At 41.2% G+C, this 17,326-nt stretch overlaps 1 protein-coding gene across 1 annotated transcript; it reads left to right on the forward strand.

Annotated features, from left to right (window-relative positions):
• The first annotated feature begins 1,997 nt into the window (after positions 1-1,997).
• LOC149289519 (gamma-interferon-inducible lysosomal thiol reductase-like) lies at positions 1,998-17,102 on the forward strand. Its single transcript, XM_089490561.1, has 7 exons — positions 1,998-2,114; positions 8,034-8,228; positions 8,638-8,712; positions 9,148-9,243; positions 11,872-12,024; positions 12,421-12,489; positions 17,058-17,102. The coding sequence occupies exons 1-7, from the start codon at positions 1,998-2,000 to the stop codon at positions 17,100-17,102; spliced, it is 750 nt and encodes a 249-aa protein (XP_089346687.1).
• Positions 17,103-17,326: the final 224 nt, after the last annotated feature.

Raw genomic sequence — 17,326 nt, forward strand, 5'->3', positions numbered from 1 at the left:
ACATCCCCAAAGCATAATGTTTCCACCTCCGTGTTTGACGGTGGGGATGGTGTTCTCGGGGTCATAGGTAGCATTCCTCCTCCAAACACGGCGAGTTGAGGTGATGCCAAATAGCTCGATTTTGGTCTCATCTGACCACAACACTTTCACCCAGTTCTCCTCTGAATCATTCAGATGTTCATTGGCAAACTTCAGACGGGCCTGTACATGTGCTTTCTTGAGGAGAGGGACTTTGCAGGCGCTGCAGGATTTTAGTCCTTCACAGTGTAGTGTGTTACCAATTGTTTTCTTGGTGACTATGGTCCCAGCAGCCTTGAGATCATTGACAAGATCATCCCGTGTAGTTCTGGGCTGATTCCTCACCATTCTCATAATCATTGAAACTCCACGGGGTGAGATCTTGCATGGAGCCCCAGACCGAGGTAGATTGATCAACTGTTGTCACCTTCTCAACAAGCTGTTTGGTGATGGTCTTGTAGCCCATTCCAGCCTTGTGCAGGTCTACTGTCTTGTCCCGGACATCCTTGGACAGCTCTTTGGTCTTGGCCATGGTGGAGAGATTCCTTCTGTGGACAGGTGTCTTTTATACAGGTAACAAGCTGAGATTAGGAGCACACCTTTTAAGCTTGTTACCTGTATAAAAGACACCTGGGAGCCAGACATCTTGCTGATGCAAATTGGTTTCTATCTTATTTAAAATGCATTATTCTGGATTTTTTTGTTATTCTGTCTCTCACTGTTCAAATAAACCTACCATTAAAATTAAAGACTGATCATGTCTTTGTCAGTGGGCAAAAGTACAAAATCAGCAGGGGATAAAATTATTATTTCCTTCACTATTAATTGTAGCCTCAGTTTCCTGTTCTTAGCTGACAGGAGTGGCACCCGGTATGGTCTTCTGCTGCTGTAGCCCTACAAGGTTCGACATGTTGTGCATTTAGAGATGGTGTTCTGAAAACTTTGGTTGTAATGAGTGGTTATTTAAGTTACTGTTGCCTTTCTGTCATCTCAAACCAGTCTGCCTTTTCTCCTCTGACCTCTACAAGGCATTTTCGTCCACACAACTGCCGCTCACTGAATATTTTCTCTTTTTCAGACCATTCTCTGTAAACCCTAGAGATGGTTGTGCGTGAAAATCCCGGTAGATCAGCAGTTTCTGAAATACTCAGAGCAGCCCTTCTGGCACCTGACTGGGACTGCTAGCGACAGCACCATGTTTTGTTACACTACTATGGTTTGCTTTTTTTGGTCATTTTACCAGTACCTGTATTTGGTGGTTAACTCATAAAATAGTTATTTTCTGCTCTAGCAAAAGCATACTCATCTATAAGCCTTTGTGAAACTATTTCTCACAAACATCCATTTTTAAAATTGCTTTGAAATAGGTATAAGTGATACAGGTTACAGTGATAAAAAAATAAAAATGTGTGGTTTCAACTTTTTTTAAAATTTCTGCTGAAAACATGATATGCACTTCTGCATTTTAATTTCTGCTAACTGATAAAAAAAAAACCTCAACAATTTAAACAGAACAAACGACTTGGGGGTATCCATTACAGGGACAGTAAATGTCACAGACAGCCTTACCAAAAAAAAAAAGCATGTTTTGAAATGTTTGCACAAAATGGAAATCAACTAAGCTTTCTATAATGAGAGGTAATAAAATCGTTCTATTTAGAGGAAAAAAAAGTAAAAAGTTAAGGACAGAATAAGAACAGAGAACACATCTCTGCCAGGTAGTTCATAGGCAAAGACAACTGAATGTACTTTAATGTATTTTTGCGTAGCTTCCGTTGGAAAAAATAATAAATTTCAGGATGGAAAACGCCACCTTTAGACCTTCACTGATGGTTTAGTTATGCAGCGCTGACACTTTTTTTTTTAGCAGTAGGCGGTCTATTGTGGGAGGACCAGGAAGCAAGCTGAGATTTAAATGAGGGACTTTTTTATTTTGGCGACCTGCTTCTCTGCAGTTTAGTATCCGAAGCATTTTAACAATGAAGTCTGTACTGTTCTTCTTCTCCCTCTATTTTGTGAACTTTTCATCTCAAGAAATATGTAACTACCCGCCAAGTGAATGGTGCGCTACGCAGGAGATTGCCAGAGCTTGCCAGGTAGGAGAAATCAGTGCTACCGGGAGATTTCATTCTGACTAAATCATGTCACAAATACATATAGAGATAGTAAATTCGCTGGATTCAAATGCTAATTCAGTTTAGCATAATAGCAAATAAGGAAAGAAAGGATTCAACGCATTGCCGTGCCATATATTACAGACAGGTTTCCGCGCATGTCCCTTTTTTGAGCAGCTTAAAGACGCGTAAAGTTTCGCCGAAAGGAAAAACATTTTATTTCGCTATTATAAAACAACTATTGATACTATTTTTATACGGATTTTTTTTTCTAACTAGAAATACCCATCGTAACTTACAAACATTATCCATAACAGGTTTATCAACACCATCTTCTTTCCCTTTGATAACAAAGCCGGTCAAATCCGTTCTGGTCATTCTGTGGTTGCTAATTAGAAAATATATAGCTCACACAACAAACCCTGTGTTTTTCTTCTCACGTATATTGCGTTGTAGTCAGCACATTATATTATTTCTAGAAAGGAGAACGTACCTCCAAGCTGCCCCGTTTTGGGGCACCAAAAATGTATGGGAAAACAACAAAAAACCTGACAACTGCTTTAGGTCTATAGATAGTGGTTAACCAATTTATATACGGTTAAAAGTTTTGGAATTCTGCTCCTGCTTTCGTTTGCTATGAAATGTCTCCTTATGCCTTTGCTGTTTCATTTGCACTTTCATACTTCCCAACCATAGTGATTCAAGAGCACTGTCCCGCCTTAATTGGGGCTGTGGAAGCAGATTGTGTCAAACAAAAACAGGACATATCAGGCCCAGAGACATTCAGTGACGTAGAAAAAGAGCTGCTTTGATTGAGTATTACACGGTACCACAGTCTGTGAGGGCACCATGAAGCGGGAGAAGGTTTTCATATTCACCCAGGAAAGTGTGGGAATGTTCAACCTGTCTGTAGCAGGAGATAAGCCACTCTCCTTAAGCCTTACAGCCAGGAAACCTAAGGGTTCACATATTTTAAAAGCAATAATGGGAGCTTTTGGCCTCCCATTGCCACACATGAAAAGGGGGACAGGGAATCACCAGGAGAAATGGATGGAAAGCCTTTTATGTCTCTCCATCACTGGTTGGTTGCTGTGTGTAATTTCTAGATAGTTAAAGCCAAGCATATTTTAATATATTAGGGAATGTAATTTATTTTAATCTATTTAATTTATGAGTGTCATTTATTTCTACTATATTTTATTGGTCAAATATTAAAATACATAGATACATAGAATTTGATAGCACATAAGAACCATTTGGCCCATCTAGTCTTCCAAATTGTCCTGATGTTAGGGATTCGAACCCCTATCAGTCTTTGATCTGGTCCCGTAATGAACATAGCCTTATGTCTATTTTGTGCCTGTATAAATGTCCCTATATTAGCCTCCCTCACTTCTGCTGCAAGACTTACTTGTATCTTACTACCCTCTCAGTAAAGTAGAACTCTCTTACATTCCCTCTAAGCCTTTGACCCTCTAAATTTTAGGCTATGAATTCTTGTTTCAACATTGCTCCTCGTTTCAAATAAGCTTCACTACTGTACTTTGTTTAATCCCTTTATGTATTTAAATCTTTAAAACGAACCCCGCTCTCTCTTCTGTCCTCTGAGCTATACATATTAAGATCCTTTAACCTTTCCTGATAATTTCTTGCCTTGCAAACCACTTACCATTTTTATAGCTCTCTTATGAACTCTCTCCAGTGTGCCAATATACTTCTGGAGATGGGGTCCCCACAACTGTACACTATACTCATGACCATTCTTCTAATTCACTTAAGTCATTTGCCATTTGACTTATAGATAAACAAGAGAAAAATGTGCTTAACCCCTTAAGGACCGGGCTCATTTTTCGTTTTGTACCCTGTGGGACCGAGGCTGTTTTAATACTTTTGTGGTGCTTGTGTTCAGCTGTAATTTTCTCCTCACCCATTTAGTGTACCCACATAAGTTATATATTGTTTTTTTTCAGGACAAGATGGGCTTTCTTCAGATATCATTATTTTGATCATATCTTATTTACTATAAAAAATAAATAAAAAAAACATGGTAAAAAATTGAAAAAAAACACATTTTATGACTTTTATTTGAAAAATCTTTTACTCACCTAAAAAAGCAAGTAAAAAAACTAGCTAAATAGATTCTACTACTTGTCCTGAGTTTAGAAATACCCAATGTTTTTATGTTTTTTTGATGTTTTTTGTAAGTTATAGGGCAATAAGTACAAGCAGCGTTTTATGATTTCCAAATCTTTTTTAACAAATCTGGTCATTCTGCCTCCATCTCCTCTTTGGAACATCTTTGAAGCCGGTTAACTCAATTTAACCCATTCAAACCATATATTTTTGAAAACTAGACACCCCAGGGTATTCCAAATGCTGTTATTTTAACCCTTTCCATGCACCAATTATACAACTACACTTTGTAATAGTAATTTTTTTTCACACAAATTGTACTTTAGTTATAGATATACAGGTCCTGGTATATGTCACTGTCAAACAACACCCCAATGTGTGTTCAGGAACATCTCCTGAGTGCAGTGATACCCGACATGCATGGGTTTGTCGTGTTGTTTGAGATTTAAAATGCCACATTTGGGAAGTGCGCTTTTTTTGTCCATTTTGGAAAGTCTGTACCTATGCCCTATCTTTGAGCTCAGCCACTCCAATTTACCCCATCAGCCATTTTTTTTTTATATTAGACACATTTTGCTGGATGGTTCATCTAGTGACATCACTGCATAATTATTTTTAAATGTTAGCACTTTTAATTTTTTCCATATTTTTTTTTTCCATATTTTTTTTTATTTTTTATATATTTTACTAATCACATTATGATTGGAAAGCTGGGCTCCATTGACTTGCATGGTTGAATGCAGTACCTGTATTCAACCTGCAAGTGGAGCCAGAGTTCTCTAGACCATCTAGCGAACTTTAAAAACTTGGTTGTTTCTTTTACAGGGCGGCCGCCATCTTGTTGATGGCGAAGAACACCGGCAGCTGCGGCTGTGACCGCTCTCCGGAGCGGTCACAGCCCACCCAGAGGTAAGTGTTTGGTGTCGCTGGATGCCTCCTGATCGAGGCATTCCAGCGACACCATTTAAGTTTAGGAGGCGATCGTTGATCGCCTCCTAAACGCTTTTAAAACGGGCGTCCGCCGCCATACAATGTATGGCGGCTGTTGACGCCTCGGGGAGGGGCCAGACATGGCCCCCGATGCCGATCTCGGCGTTACTGAATGCCTCGACATCGAGGCATTACAGTAACGCCGTTTAAGCGAAGAAAGTGATCGTTGATCACTTTCTAAGCTTATTTTACTTTTTGACGGTTCAGGACCGTCAAAGGTCATTTAGTGACCTTCATGTCATGACGGTCCTGAACCGGCAAAGGTCGCGAAGGGGTTAAAGGGACACTCCAGCTATCATATGCACTTAACCCCTTCACGACAAAGCCCGTACATGTACAGGCTCACGATGCAATCCAGTGCTTTCAAATACCGGCATCACTGCGATTGGCGGCTTTGCAGCATCCACGGAAGACTCACAAGTGAGGCTGGACGTGGATCATGGGAGGAAACCCCTCCCCCGGAAAAAAATAATATATATATATATATATATGCAAAATATTTCAACAAACACATGCATGGGGGGTATCGCTGTACCGAGGAGATGTTACCGAACACATATTGAGGTTTTGTTTGAGAAAGAAGAAAATTATAGCTAAACAGCAACACTGAAAAAGAGCCTTTGTCCCAAAGTGTACTACGAAAAAGAAACAGTCTTGTCATTAAGGGGTTAATATGTGCAATAATTTAATACATGATTAATGTATGGTTAATCTGCAGGACACTGTAATGGTTGGTATGGTGATAAAATTGTTTGCGCCTGAAGAGCATTCAAGATGTGACATCTATGTGTATTAGAAACTGATCCATTCCATGTCACTCATTAGACACAATTTGAAAAACCAAAACAGGTGCACTAGTCACTCGCATGGAGTACTCATTACATCTGTGGGAAAGGTTGTGCAGTTCTGTCCTAGCCAGCACAATTCCATTACAATGAATCACTAAGCTGGACAAAGAGTCCTCAACCTTGTCTTGCGACAGAATGTGGCAAGATGTCAGGTGGTATTTTGGTGATTTTAACATTAAGGAAGTCATTGAATATATAGTACATTCACAATCATTGCCAAATCAGTTTATCAGTAGAGATTTAACCATCTAATGCACAAAAAAATCCCCTCAGCTTTGTTGCGCCATGTAGTATATTTGTATATGAAACCCTATGCAGACTAACAGCTACACTATAAATTTCAGGGGACATGCCTATTGAGCTGCAAGCAAAAACAGATCACTTGTGGCCCTTCCCCATCTCCACGTACATGAACACACACTCTTAGGGCTGCTTCTGCAGGGTCAAGTAAAACAACGTTTTGGTGACCCCGCTACATCTGAGTTGGACCAGCCTTGTTTGAACAATTTGGACTGGCCAGGGGAGCTATTGCCCTCCTGCCCCTAGTGGCTGAGATGTTGCTTATCACCCCCTGCACAGCCTAGCAATTTACTTGATCACAGGTTCCAGGTGATCACTAGCTAGGCAAGGCCTAGGAGAGTGTGAAAGAAGTGATACATTCTAAGCAACATTTCTTTGAGACATAAATGCTACTGCTACTGTTACTCTTCTGGCAAATTTCGGGGCTGGTTCTAGGGTTTTGAATACTTGCTATGCCTTTAAGAAGAACCTGAACGCAAAAATATAATATTTTATGAGATGGCAGCACACTGCATCAAAGCCAGGGCACACATAACATTCATCCGCTTAAAAGGTCAGCACATTTGCAAAAAAAAGAACAAATAAAAATGTATTTGTAAGAGTATTTTTAAGTTTGAATAGTTATTCTTGTAAATAACTTATATACCCTATTTACTAATAACACAGACATGAAATGGAAAACAAAATGACTCAAGCATTAAATTAACATCAGGCACACAGCTGCAGCATTTGGAGATTTACACAGAATGAGGAAGTGGTTACAAGAGGGGGTAAAACTACCCTACTGTGATTAATAAAAATACAAAAAAAGTCAAAGCTGCTCTCATGTAGATGAAAACGCCTGCAAAGTTAGGATTTGGAAGTTGAGGTCACCTTGCGTGTTGTCAAATATTACACCAAATAATATATATATTATATATATATATATATATATTTCCTGCCCTTTTTTAACTTTTGTGACCAAAGTATGTATTTTTGTTTTTATATTGATTTTAATTAATTTGGTAAAATCTATTATTAAAACATTTTTGTTTAACATTAATAAAAAATCCTCTGCAGTAACCTGGCACTTACACGTCAAACAATCTGTGTTCATTGACTGTAGTTGTACATATGTATACCCTTGGTTTGTCCTGTCATCGGTAAACTCTTGTCCTTCTATATGTCCATATTTAAAATCACCTTATTTAAAATTACCTAATTTTCGTGTCTCTTTTCATGCAACATGTGTGATCCACCTACTTCTTGGTGTTGATAAGTTCTATTCAGGAGACATGGTACCTGGACAGATATGGCTAAACTTAGCCCATAGAGCAAGACCGGCTGAATGGAGCAATAATATTGCTGGTTTAAGCAAACACTATAATGTGTGGAATATCCTTTGTCGTTTGTTGAATTGAGAGAGAGAAAGAAAAAGATAGTGGCCCCTGCTTGGGGCAGGGAGGGGGGTAAGCTGCCCCTTCCACAACTGCCAGACCCCCAATAAATGGTTCTTACAATGATAAACTCCTTTGAGTTAAGCAATTAGGAATACAACAAACCAAGCTTTCATCAGATGTATATTTCAATATAGGCGTCCTACTATAGAACTGTTAATGGTAAATTGCTTAACATATTGTGCAATTTATAGGTTGAAAATCAGTGCTTGGAATTCTACGCCCGTGTCAGCAACAAGAAGTTCTCTGATCCCGCTGTTCAGGTGGCGTTGTATTATGAAAGCCTGTGTGGAGGTTGTCGCAATTTTATTGTCACACAGCTCTTTCCAACATGGCTAATGCTAAACAACATCATGAATGTGACACTGGTGCCTTATGGGAATGCAATGGTATGATTCAATTTTTAACCACTATAATAAGCACAATAAAGCAGATAAAGGGAAGAAGGTTATGAGCATGGGAGAATTAGGGGTTAGGAAATTATATGAACTATTAAACCAGGATTCTGGAATGTATAGGAAGAGAATAACAATAGAACAGGAAGTCTGGGTGTCTAGATGGGGGTGTAGAGTAGGTGAAGAGGATGCTTAGTTTGTAGACAAGGCTATTTTTTGGAGGATGTATTATCACGTGTTATGCTATGTAGCAGTCTTCTGATTATGTGTATAAAGCAATAAATATAAACAATAACAGTATTAATAATAATATTTAATAAGAGTTTGTATACGTTAACACAATAAAGCCCATAGCCGCTTTAAAGCATTACTTTGAAAATGTGTATGTTTATTTGATTTGTAGGAGAAAAACAACAGTGGAAAATGGGAGTTTGAATGTCAGCACGGACCAGAAGAATGTGTTGGAAATATGATGGAGGTTTGAAGAATGAGAACACATTTTTGGAACTGAAAATGTGGCTGCCTTAAATGAGAATATTATATTTACCATGTTTGCAATACATTAGGCTGATGTTTGCAATGGGTCTAAGCTTCCTGCTCCTGCATGAAACAATGATCCTATAATATATTATATTATCATGTTATAGAAGACTGTTTACATGGAGGCACTGGTTGTTTTACCCAACATGTCCTTAAGACCAAGCTGTGGTAAAGTTAATTAAATACAAGAAAACATGAAGCATCATTAACTTGGTAGTCAAAACCAGAGAAAAATAATGCAGGTCTGAGTCTGTAAAAAACTTAAGATCAGGTCTCAAAATGCCCCATAGTTGTTTGAAAAATAGGGAGTTCTACTGGCATTGTGTTTCTATCATTGCAAATATCAACAAAAAAGCTTTGTCTATCTTAACAGGCCTGTCTCATGTACTATCTTGGGAATTTGGATGATTATTTTCTAGTAATATTCTGTATGGAATCTTCCAACAATGTGACAATGGCTTTGGATGCGGTAAGTTAAATAAGATTTATCTTATTTATATATATTGTCAGATATTGGTGTCTAAAGGAATTAAATATTTTGTAACTGTCAACTGTACTTTACAATTCCTATAAATATTTGTAACTCATATGTAGGGCTGCAACTAACGATTATTTTCATAATCGATTAGTTGGCCGATTATTTTTTCGATTAATCGATTAATCGGATAAAAAAATGAATGTAAATTTTTCATTTATTTAAAATAATTTAATAAACAAATTGTTAAATACAAACATCAGAATAAAAAAAAACTTTGATAAAATACATTTCTTGTCTTTATTTCCCAACCAGCCCCCCCCAATTTATGCACGTTTGAGCCCAGGCTTGCCACGCTGCCTCCCACATATGCCACGCCACGCTGCCTCCCACATATGCCACTCCACGCTGCCTCCCACATATGCCACTCCACGCTGCCTCCCACATATTCCACTCCACGCTGCCCCCCACATATACCACTCCACGCTGCCTCCCACATATACCACTCCACGCTGCCTCCCACATATGCCACGCCACGCTGCCTCCCACATATGCCACTCCACGCTGCCTCCCACATATGCCACTCCACGCTGCCTCCCACATATGCCATGCTGCCTCCCACATATGCCACGCTGCCTCCCACATGTGCCACTCCACGCTGCCTCCCACATATACCACTCCACTCTGCCTCCCACATATGCTACGCTGCCTCCCACATATACCATTCCACGCTGCCTCCCACATATGCCACTCCACACTGCCTCCCACATATGCCATTCCACGCTGCATCCCACATATGCCACTGCACGCTGCCTCCCACATATGCCACTCCACCCCCACATATGCCACTGTGCCTGATACGCCTTATACCCCCTGACACACCACTCCATCCTCCCCAGACATGCCACACTACCTCCCAGACATGCCACGCTGCCCTCCCCACATATGCCACTCCAGTCTACCCCCAGATATGCCACTGTGGCCCCAGATATGCCTTATACACCCTGATACACCACTCCGTCCTCCCCAGACATGCCACACTGCCCTCCCCACATATGCCTTATATACCGTATATGCCTTATACCCCCGGATATGTCTCTCCGTCCTCCCCTGATATGCCTTATACCCCCCAGATATCTCATGGTGCCCTCATAGAGTCACAGACCCGTTCACATCACACTGACATCATACTTTTTTAAATAAGTACTGGGTTAATCTTCACTGCCCCAGGATTTAGATTCCCCTTAGTTTGGCCCCCCTTTATCTCTAACTGCACCTTAAGTTAACTTTATTAAATTAATCAAATTAACCCTCAGTCCTCATCATTAAATTAACCCTAAACACCCCATTAACCATAACTACCCCTAAATTAACTCTAAATACCCCATCAAAACAACTACCCTAAATTAACCCCAAACACCCCATTAACCATAACTGCCCCTAAATTAACCCTAAACACCCCATTAACCATAACTGCCCCTAAATTAACCCTAAACACCCCATTAACCACAGCATCCCCTAAATTAACCCTAAAGACCCTGTCAACCACAACAGCCCCTAAATTAACCTTAAACATACCATTAACCACAACTGCCTCAAATTAACCCCAAACACCCCATTAACCACAGCTGCTCCTAAATTAACCCTAAACACCCCATTAACCATAGCTGCCCCTAAACACCCCATTAACCATAACTTCCCCTAAATTAACCCTAAACACCCCATTAACCATAACTGCCCCTAAATTAACTCCCACTTACCCTAACTTTCAGCAGCCCAAATATTAATTTTATACTTACAGTTAGATGAGTGTCACAGCCATGTGGTTCTGGCCTTCTGGGAGAAGGAAGAGGGCGGGGCAAGTTGTCACAGTGATTACAGGGAGGGGCTGGTAAGTAGGAGCTGCTGCTGTGAGTCAGACTAAACGGATTATATAATGAGGGGTATTTTTCAGAGCGTTTGCTCTGAAAAAACCCTCATTTTATAATCGATAATAATCGATTCAACTAATCGATAATGAAATTCGTCGGCAACGAATTTCATTATCGATTATTATCGATTTTATCGATTAGTTGTTGCAGCCCTACTCATATGTAATCCATCAGGTTCCCATTCCAACTGTAGTTTCCCATAGTCATTAAAGGCACCACGTTGATGAATGATGGAATTAAATTAATACAAGGTTATGGATCAATAATATCAGTATCAACCCTAGGATGCAAAATTCTAGCAACTTATTCTAAATTCAGTTTCTATTAACTCCCAAGTATTTCACATCAGTATGTTAATCATCAAGGGCTGATTACATTGGAAATTATCTTTAGCTGTTTTACCTAATGTCATTCAATGATATATAATTATAATATTGTTGAACAATGTTTTTTCAACAGGTTATATTTCACGTTGCAGTTTACATTTCATTAACTCTTTCAGTGCTAGCCACTGGCAAGGCAAAAGACAATTAAAACAGCTTTTCTAAGTGTAACAGGGCTACCGTCAGCTCCTAAGCTGATCAGCAGATACCCTCCCATAGGAAGTCTAAATATTTAACTACATGCAGGATATAATAGCTTGCCGCTGCAAAACTCTAAACAATTGTGTTCCCTTTTCATTTGCATATAGTGTCTTAGTATTTATGAACCAAGTCTATCAAGCAAAAAAGTTGTAGAGTGTGTTAACAGTGACTTGGGAAATAAGCTGATGCACCAGAATGCCTTACGAACAGAAGCTCTAAATCCCCCACACAAATATGTGCCTTGGATTGTCATCAATGGGGTAAGTGAAAACACATGGTTAGTATTCAACACTTTAAAATTAATTTCCATTCCTAGAATACAAAAGTACTGTTACCATGGATATATTATAGCTCTTCCTTTAAAGGGAATCCATGGTCATCAGACCTCATCAATTCAGGTCTTACAACTTAATGATCAGTATTTCAGGAGCTTTCCATGTTCTATCATCCAGCAACACCATGTCTTCTGTGCATGTGTGCCTGTCTTGGCATATGACTTCACATTTTACCTTACGTTTCATATCATATAAGGAGAAGTGTTTAAGCAGCCCAGCAACTCTGCGAGTGGTTGACAAAGTGGGGGTGAAATGGCTGCTTGTCAATACTGGTTATGCTACCCCCTCCCTATATGCTCATACTATTTTTCTCCACTTTAGAAACACTCTGATGACCTCCAAAGCCGTGCGCAGTCAGCACTGTTCAACCTTATCTGTGAAACATACACAGTAAGTACATTTGTAGCTTAAATAAACAAAAGTAGGTACATTTTGACAGCAATGGATTTAAAAATAACATAATTCTTAAAAATAGTTCAATATTAACACAATTACTTATTACTCAAATGCAATTACAGTGATGTAAGTACTGACAAAAACTGGCCCCTATGTTGTTTGGGAATATCTTAGAGGTTCTATCAATAGTAGGCTTGAATATCTTGCTTATAACCTCTTTCCCCAAATCTTGAGGCAGTTTCATATACCGTATTTGCCCGAATATAGGCCGCATTTTTTAAGCACTTTTTAAAGACTTAAAGTGGTGGTGCGGCCTATATTCGGGGTCTAGCGCCTGACGCCCAGGACATGCAGTTCCGGGCGCCGGGCAGGCAGCAGGGTTAGGATACAGATCCCCTGCAGCAGTGCAGTGGACCTGTATCCTACTCTCCGATACGCTCAGACAGCCTCCCCTGCCAGCACTTCCCACGGGGGGAGTGCCGGCATGGGAGGTTGTCTAAGCACATCGTGCAGATGTTCACCGGCAGCGGCGATGCGCATAAACAGCCTCCGCTGCCGGCACGTCTGCTTGATGTGCTTTAACAATCTCCCTTGCCGGGAATTCCCACGGAGTCTGCACCGGAAAGTCTGGCGGGGGGGAGTGGCAGCATATCTCGGGGGGGGGGGTAGAGTGGCAGCATATCTCGGGGGGGCACATCTTGGGGGCAGAGTGGCAGCATATCTCGGGGGGGATAGAGTGGCAGCATATCTCGGGGGGGATAGAGTAATTTTAAAAAAGCACCTAACTTTTAGGGGGCGGCCTATATTCGGGTGCGTCCTATATTCGAGCCAATACGGTGTGTATATATATATATATATATATATATATAAAGATTTTTTCAAAAATAATATTTTTTAAAAAGGTGCTTATATCCCTTAGCCCTACCACTACAAGTAAATATAAATACCGTACTTGCTTGATTATAAGACGACCCCCCAAAATCTGAATATTAATATAAGACCTGAATATAAGACTAATCTATAGGAAAAAAGTTTTACTAGTAAATATTAATTCATGTAAACTATTTTTTCATATTTAATAAAAGCTATGATTGAGAAAAATATTTTTTGTTTTTATTTCCTTTTCTTTGCCATCTGCCCCCAGGCTTGCCACTCTGCTCCCAGAAATGCATTATACCCTCTATATGCCACTCTGCCCCATGATATGCCTTTTAACCCTCTATTTGCCACTCTGCCTCATGATATGCCACCCTGGCATATAGAGGGTTAAAAGGCATATCATGAGGCAGAGTGGCATATAGGGGGTTAAAAGGCATTTCTGGAGGTAACAGCAATCACACTCCTATCATGCCCGGGCAGCCAGTACATGCTGAAACCTGGGCATGATAGGAGTGTGATTACAGCCTTCCTATGCCATGCTATCGCCCCCCTTTTACACATCCATGCTATCACACACACACTCATTCACAAACATTTAAGTACTCATTTATTCCCTTAATCACACATACTTGCTCATAAACCCTCCCCCACCCCTTACCTGAACTGCAGATCTCTCACTCGCAGACTTCTGCAGGCGCCTGGCTTCTTCCCTCTGCAACTTCTCTGCCCCCCCCCCCCATGGGAAGAAGGGGGGAGCAGAGTCATGTGACGTGCATTCACATGACTCTGCTGGGTTCCTGTTCTGGCCGGTACAAGAGACTCTGCTCGCACACTGTGCTACCAAAGCACCAGTAAGCAGCCTTTATTATTTAGGCATTTTGCCGATAATGCCCTTTTCGGACAATATATTTTGGCCACCGATATATCGGTGCATCCCTAGATCATCATCTTAGTCTTAGTCAGACCTCTATTTGCATATCTGATAATGTCTGATCCTCTGCATACAGTTTTTTCAGTGTGACAGATCAGCTGGCAACCTTCTCCTTTTTATTTAATCTTGTTTGTTAAAAAATTGTTTGACAGATCAGCAGCACTCACAACAGGTAAATGGAGCATCGCATTCATTGAGAACACGAGGCATCTGTCACGGTCAGGACTACTTGCCAAGCCGTGACTGTGTGGAGGGCGTGGGCATGAAGGGGTTAATCAGCATCCATTAAAAAAAGAAAGCCTTGCTTGATCGTGCAAAGTGGGGGAACATGAATGGAGATTCCCAATGAATATTATTATTATTTTTACTTTACTGAGCCTCACAATTTGCATTCAGCAGCATCAATGTCCCACTTACTTATGTCCCATAATCATACTTTGGGATGGTTATGGTACATTACATGGTCGAAAATAGAACATGAACAATTCTGTTTTTGAAACTTGGAATTTTTTACTTATCAAGTTACTGGGCTCATGTCTTATTTAAGGCAGTATGGCGGTCCCATGTGTCAATTTAGCCAATGCAAACTATATATTTGTGAAAACTAGGCAACCAGGGGTATTTTTGTAGGGGCATTTTTTTCAAACCATATATATGCACAAAAAACTTCACAATCAGTTTGGTTACATCTCTCAAGTTCAGCAACGCCCACATGCATAGATATGTAATGCTTATGAGACATTACTGGTTCTAAATTGGAACATGCACATTTCAAGTTTGGAATTTTTATCAGAGATTTATTACCCTTTTTGAGGGGGAGATATTAATGTAAGCAAATTTGTCTTGAAAATCATTATTTATTAAGATGGGTCTTCCTTGGGCAAGCACCTGGTACCCATGTAATCAGCCAACCACCAAATAATTGTGAAAGTGTAGTTCTAATAAATTCAGTATTTATAATAATTGTTAATGAAAATGTAGAGAACTAAAAAAAACAATTGTGAAAGTGTAAAGTCTCCCACATCTCCCCAAAAGATCCCCAGGATGAGACCCCACACGGATTGACTCCGTAGTCAGTCAGTTCATTTGGCCCAGCAATGCCCTCCCAAAACTGGTGCCCAAAACAATCTGCCCCTTCAAGAGCAGTACTCACCCGCCTGACCTCTGCCTCTACTGAAAAATATAACTGCTGCTGGAGAGAATTGCCAACTGCACCTTGTAGAAAAGCCCCTTAAATACCGGGATTTATAACCTTAACCCGTCCAACTTTCCTTTAAATACTACCTGTTCCTCTTTGTATGAAACTCCACTTACACCAGTGGCTTAAGACAATCGGTTTATTAAAATAACAAATACATATATGTGAGTATACAGAGAAGCGTCTGAAATAAAAGGCTCTATGACTCTTACTACACTATGCTAGTGACTCTGTGTGCATGTAAGGATGGGGTGTCCCTGTCACCTTGATGTTATCCTTTTTCTTCTTTTCTTTTTCTTCTTCTTTCTCTGTTGCTCACACAACACCTTTATAGCCACCATGCCCAAACAGTCCCAGCCAATCATCTTCTGAGTTTTTGTCCAATCATCCTTAGGAAGGCACAATCTTATGCACCGTCTGCCTGTAGAGATCGCTCTTGTCCAAGAAATTAGATTGCTCCCACAGTGAAGTTGATGGTCCTCAGGGCAAATTCAGAGGGGGTCTCTGAAATGTTGATATTGTCTCCTGCAATCCTTTTGTTGTAGGAGAAGCATGCTTGTCTCCATCCCAGATATTATCTCCTGCAGCCCTTTTTGTTGTAGGAGATTGTAGATTGTATCTCCTGTTTGTTGTTTCCACCTGGTAGAGAGATAGCCCTTTGATGTATTGGCAGTTCGTGGACATTTGGGTTTTGCCCCTAGTGTAATTCCTTGAAACTGGTTTACTCAAGAGGAGGAACCCCACTGTGTTGGGAGCCAGCTGTTGTCCTTAGAGATTCATAATTGACTTATATTTGTTACACACCTTCTCTCTGGAGTGTTCTCAGCCGCTGGGGATACGACAGGGGACAGGGGCCCCTTCAATCCAGGGTTGGGGATCTGAGCCAGCTGCCCAGCATTTCTGGGGACCACAGGTGGCGACCACAGTCTCATCCACCTGTATGGGATACATGTCCCCCAGTGCTGGTTTTGTACCATCTTCTGGTGGAGGGACCTCTGCTGAGGGAGGGCAGAGGCCAGCCCTGGATAAAGCTCTTCTATGGGGTTTGCGGGGACCCCCAGTGCTGGTAGAGAGGGGACATCCTGCCTCTCTCCTGTTGCCAGTATTTTGGCTGGGGTAGTCTGTGCGGGCACTGCGGGAGCGTCATGGTCAGACTCAGGAACAAGGGGGAGGGGTGGGCAGAGACCAGGGGCACGCTGCCCTGATGGCAACTCTTCTGCTCGGTGGGTGCTAGTGGAGACTGCAGTCCCATTCACTACAGGCAGAAAACGTTCTTACTTTCTTTGGGAAAGAAAGCCAATTGCATCCCCTCCCGGACCAACATCCTCTGGATCTGGTTGTGGTGTAAAGTCACATAGCTCCAGTATCGGATCTGGGTAAACTGCCCAGTATCCCTGTGACTCAGGGGTGGAGACTGTGCAGTCCCATCCACCCTACTGGGTCAACATCCTCAGATGACCACTCCATGGTCACTGGGGCATACTGTTGAACACGGTCTAACAACTCTTGATACGCCTGTTCCAGTTCCCATTCTTGTGTGACCAAATAATCCAGGTCAGCCCACAGCTCGGGCACGTATGGGATATCCTCCGCCCCTAGCTCCTGGAGGTCTTCCCCCTGACACTCCGATGCACGAAGTCAGGATCCTTTTCTATACTTTCCAATAATAATCCCGGGTCGCCGAAGCCATAGCCCTCTGTGGGACCTTTATACTCCAGCTCTGGGCACAGCTGTGCTGCGTACCACCGCAGAGCCCGATATCCATTGTCCAACCTCAGCTCTGTCTGGACCAGCAACCTCCAGCTCAGCCACCCATTCCTCTT

Source organism: Sceloporus occidentalis, unplaced genomic scaffold (assembly GCF_023333645.1).
Source record: "Sceloporus occidentalis isolate IW3139 unplaced genomic scaffold, rSceOcc1.0.p SCAF_45, whole genome shotgun sequence".
NCBI lineage: Eukaryota > Metazoa > Chordata > Lepidosauria > Squamata > Phrynosomatidae > Sceloporus > Sceloporus occidentalis.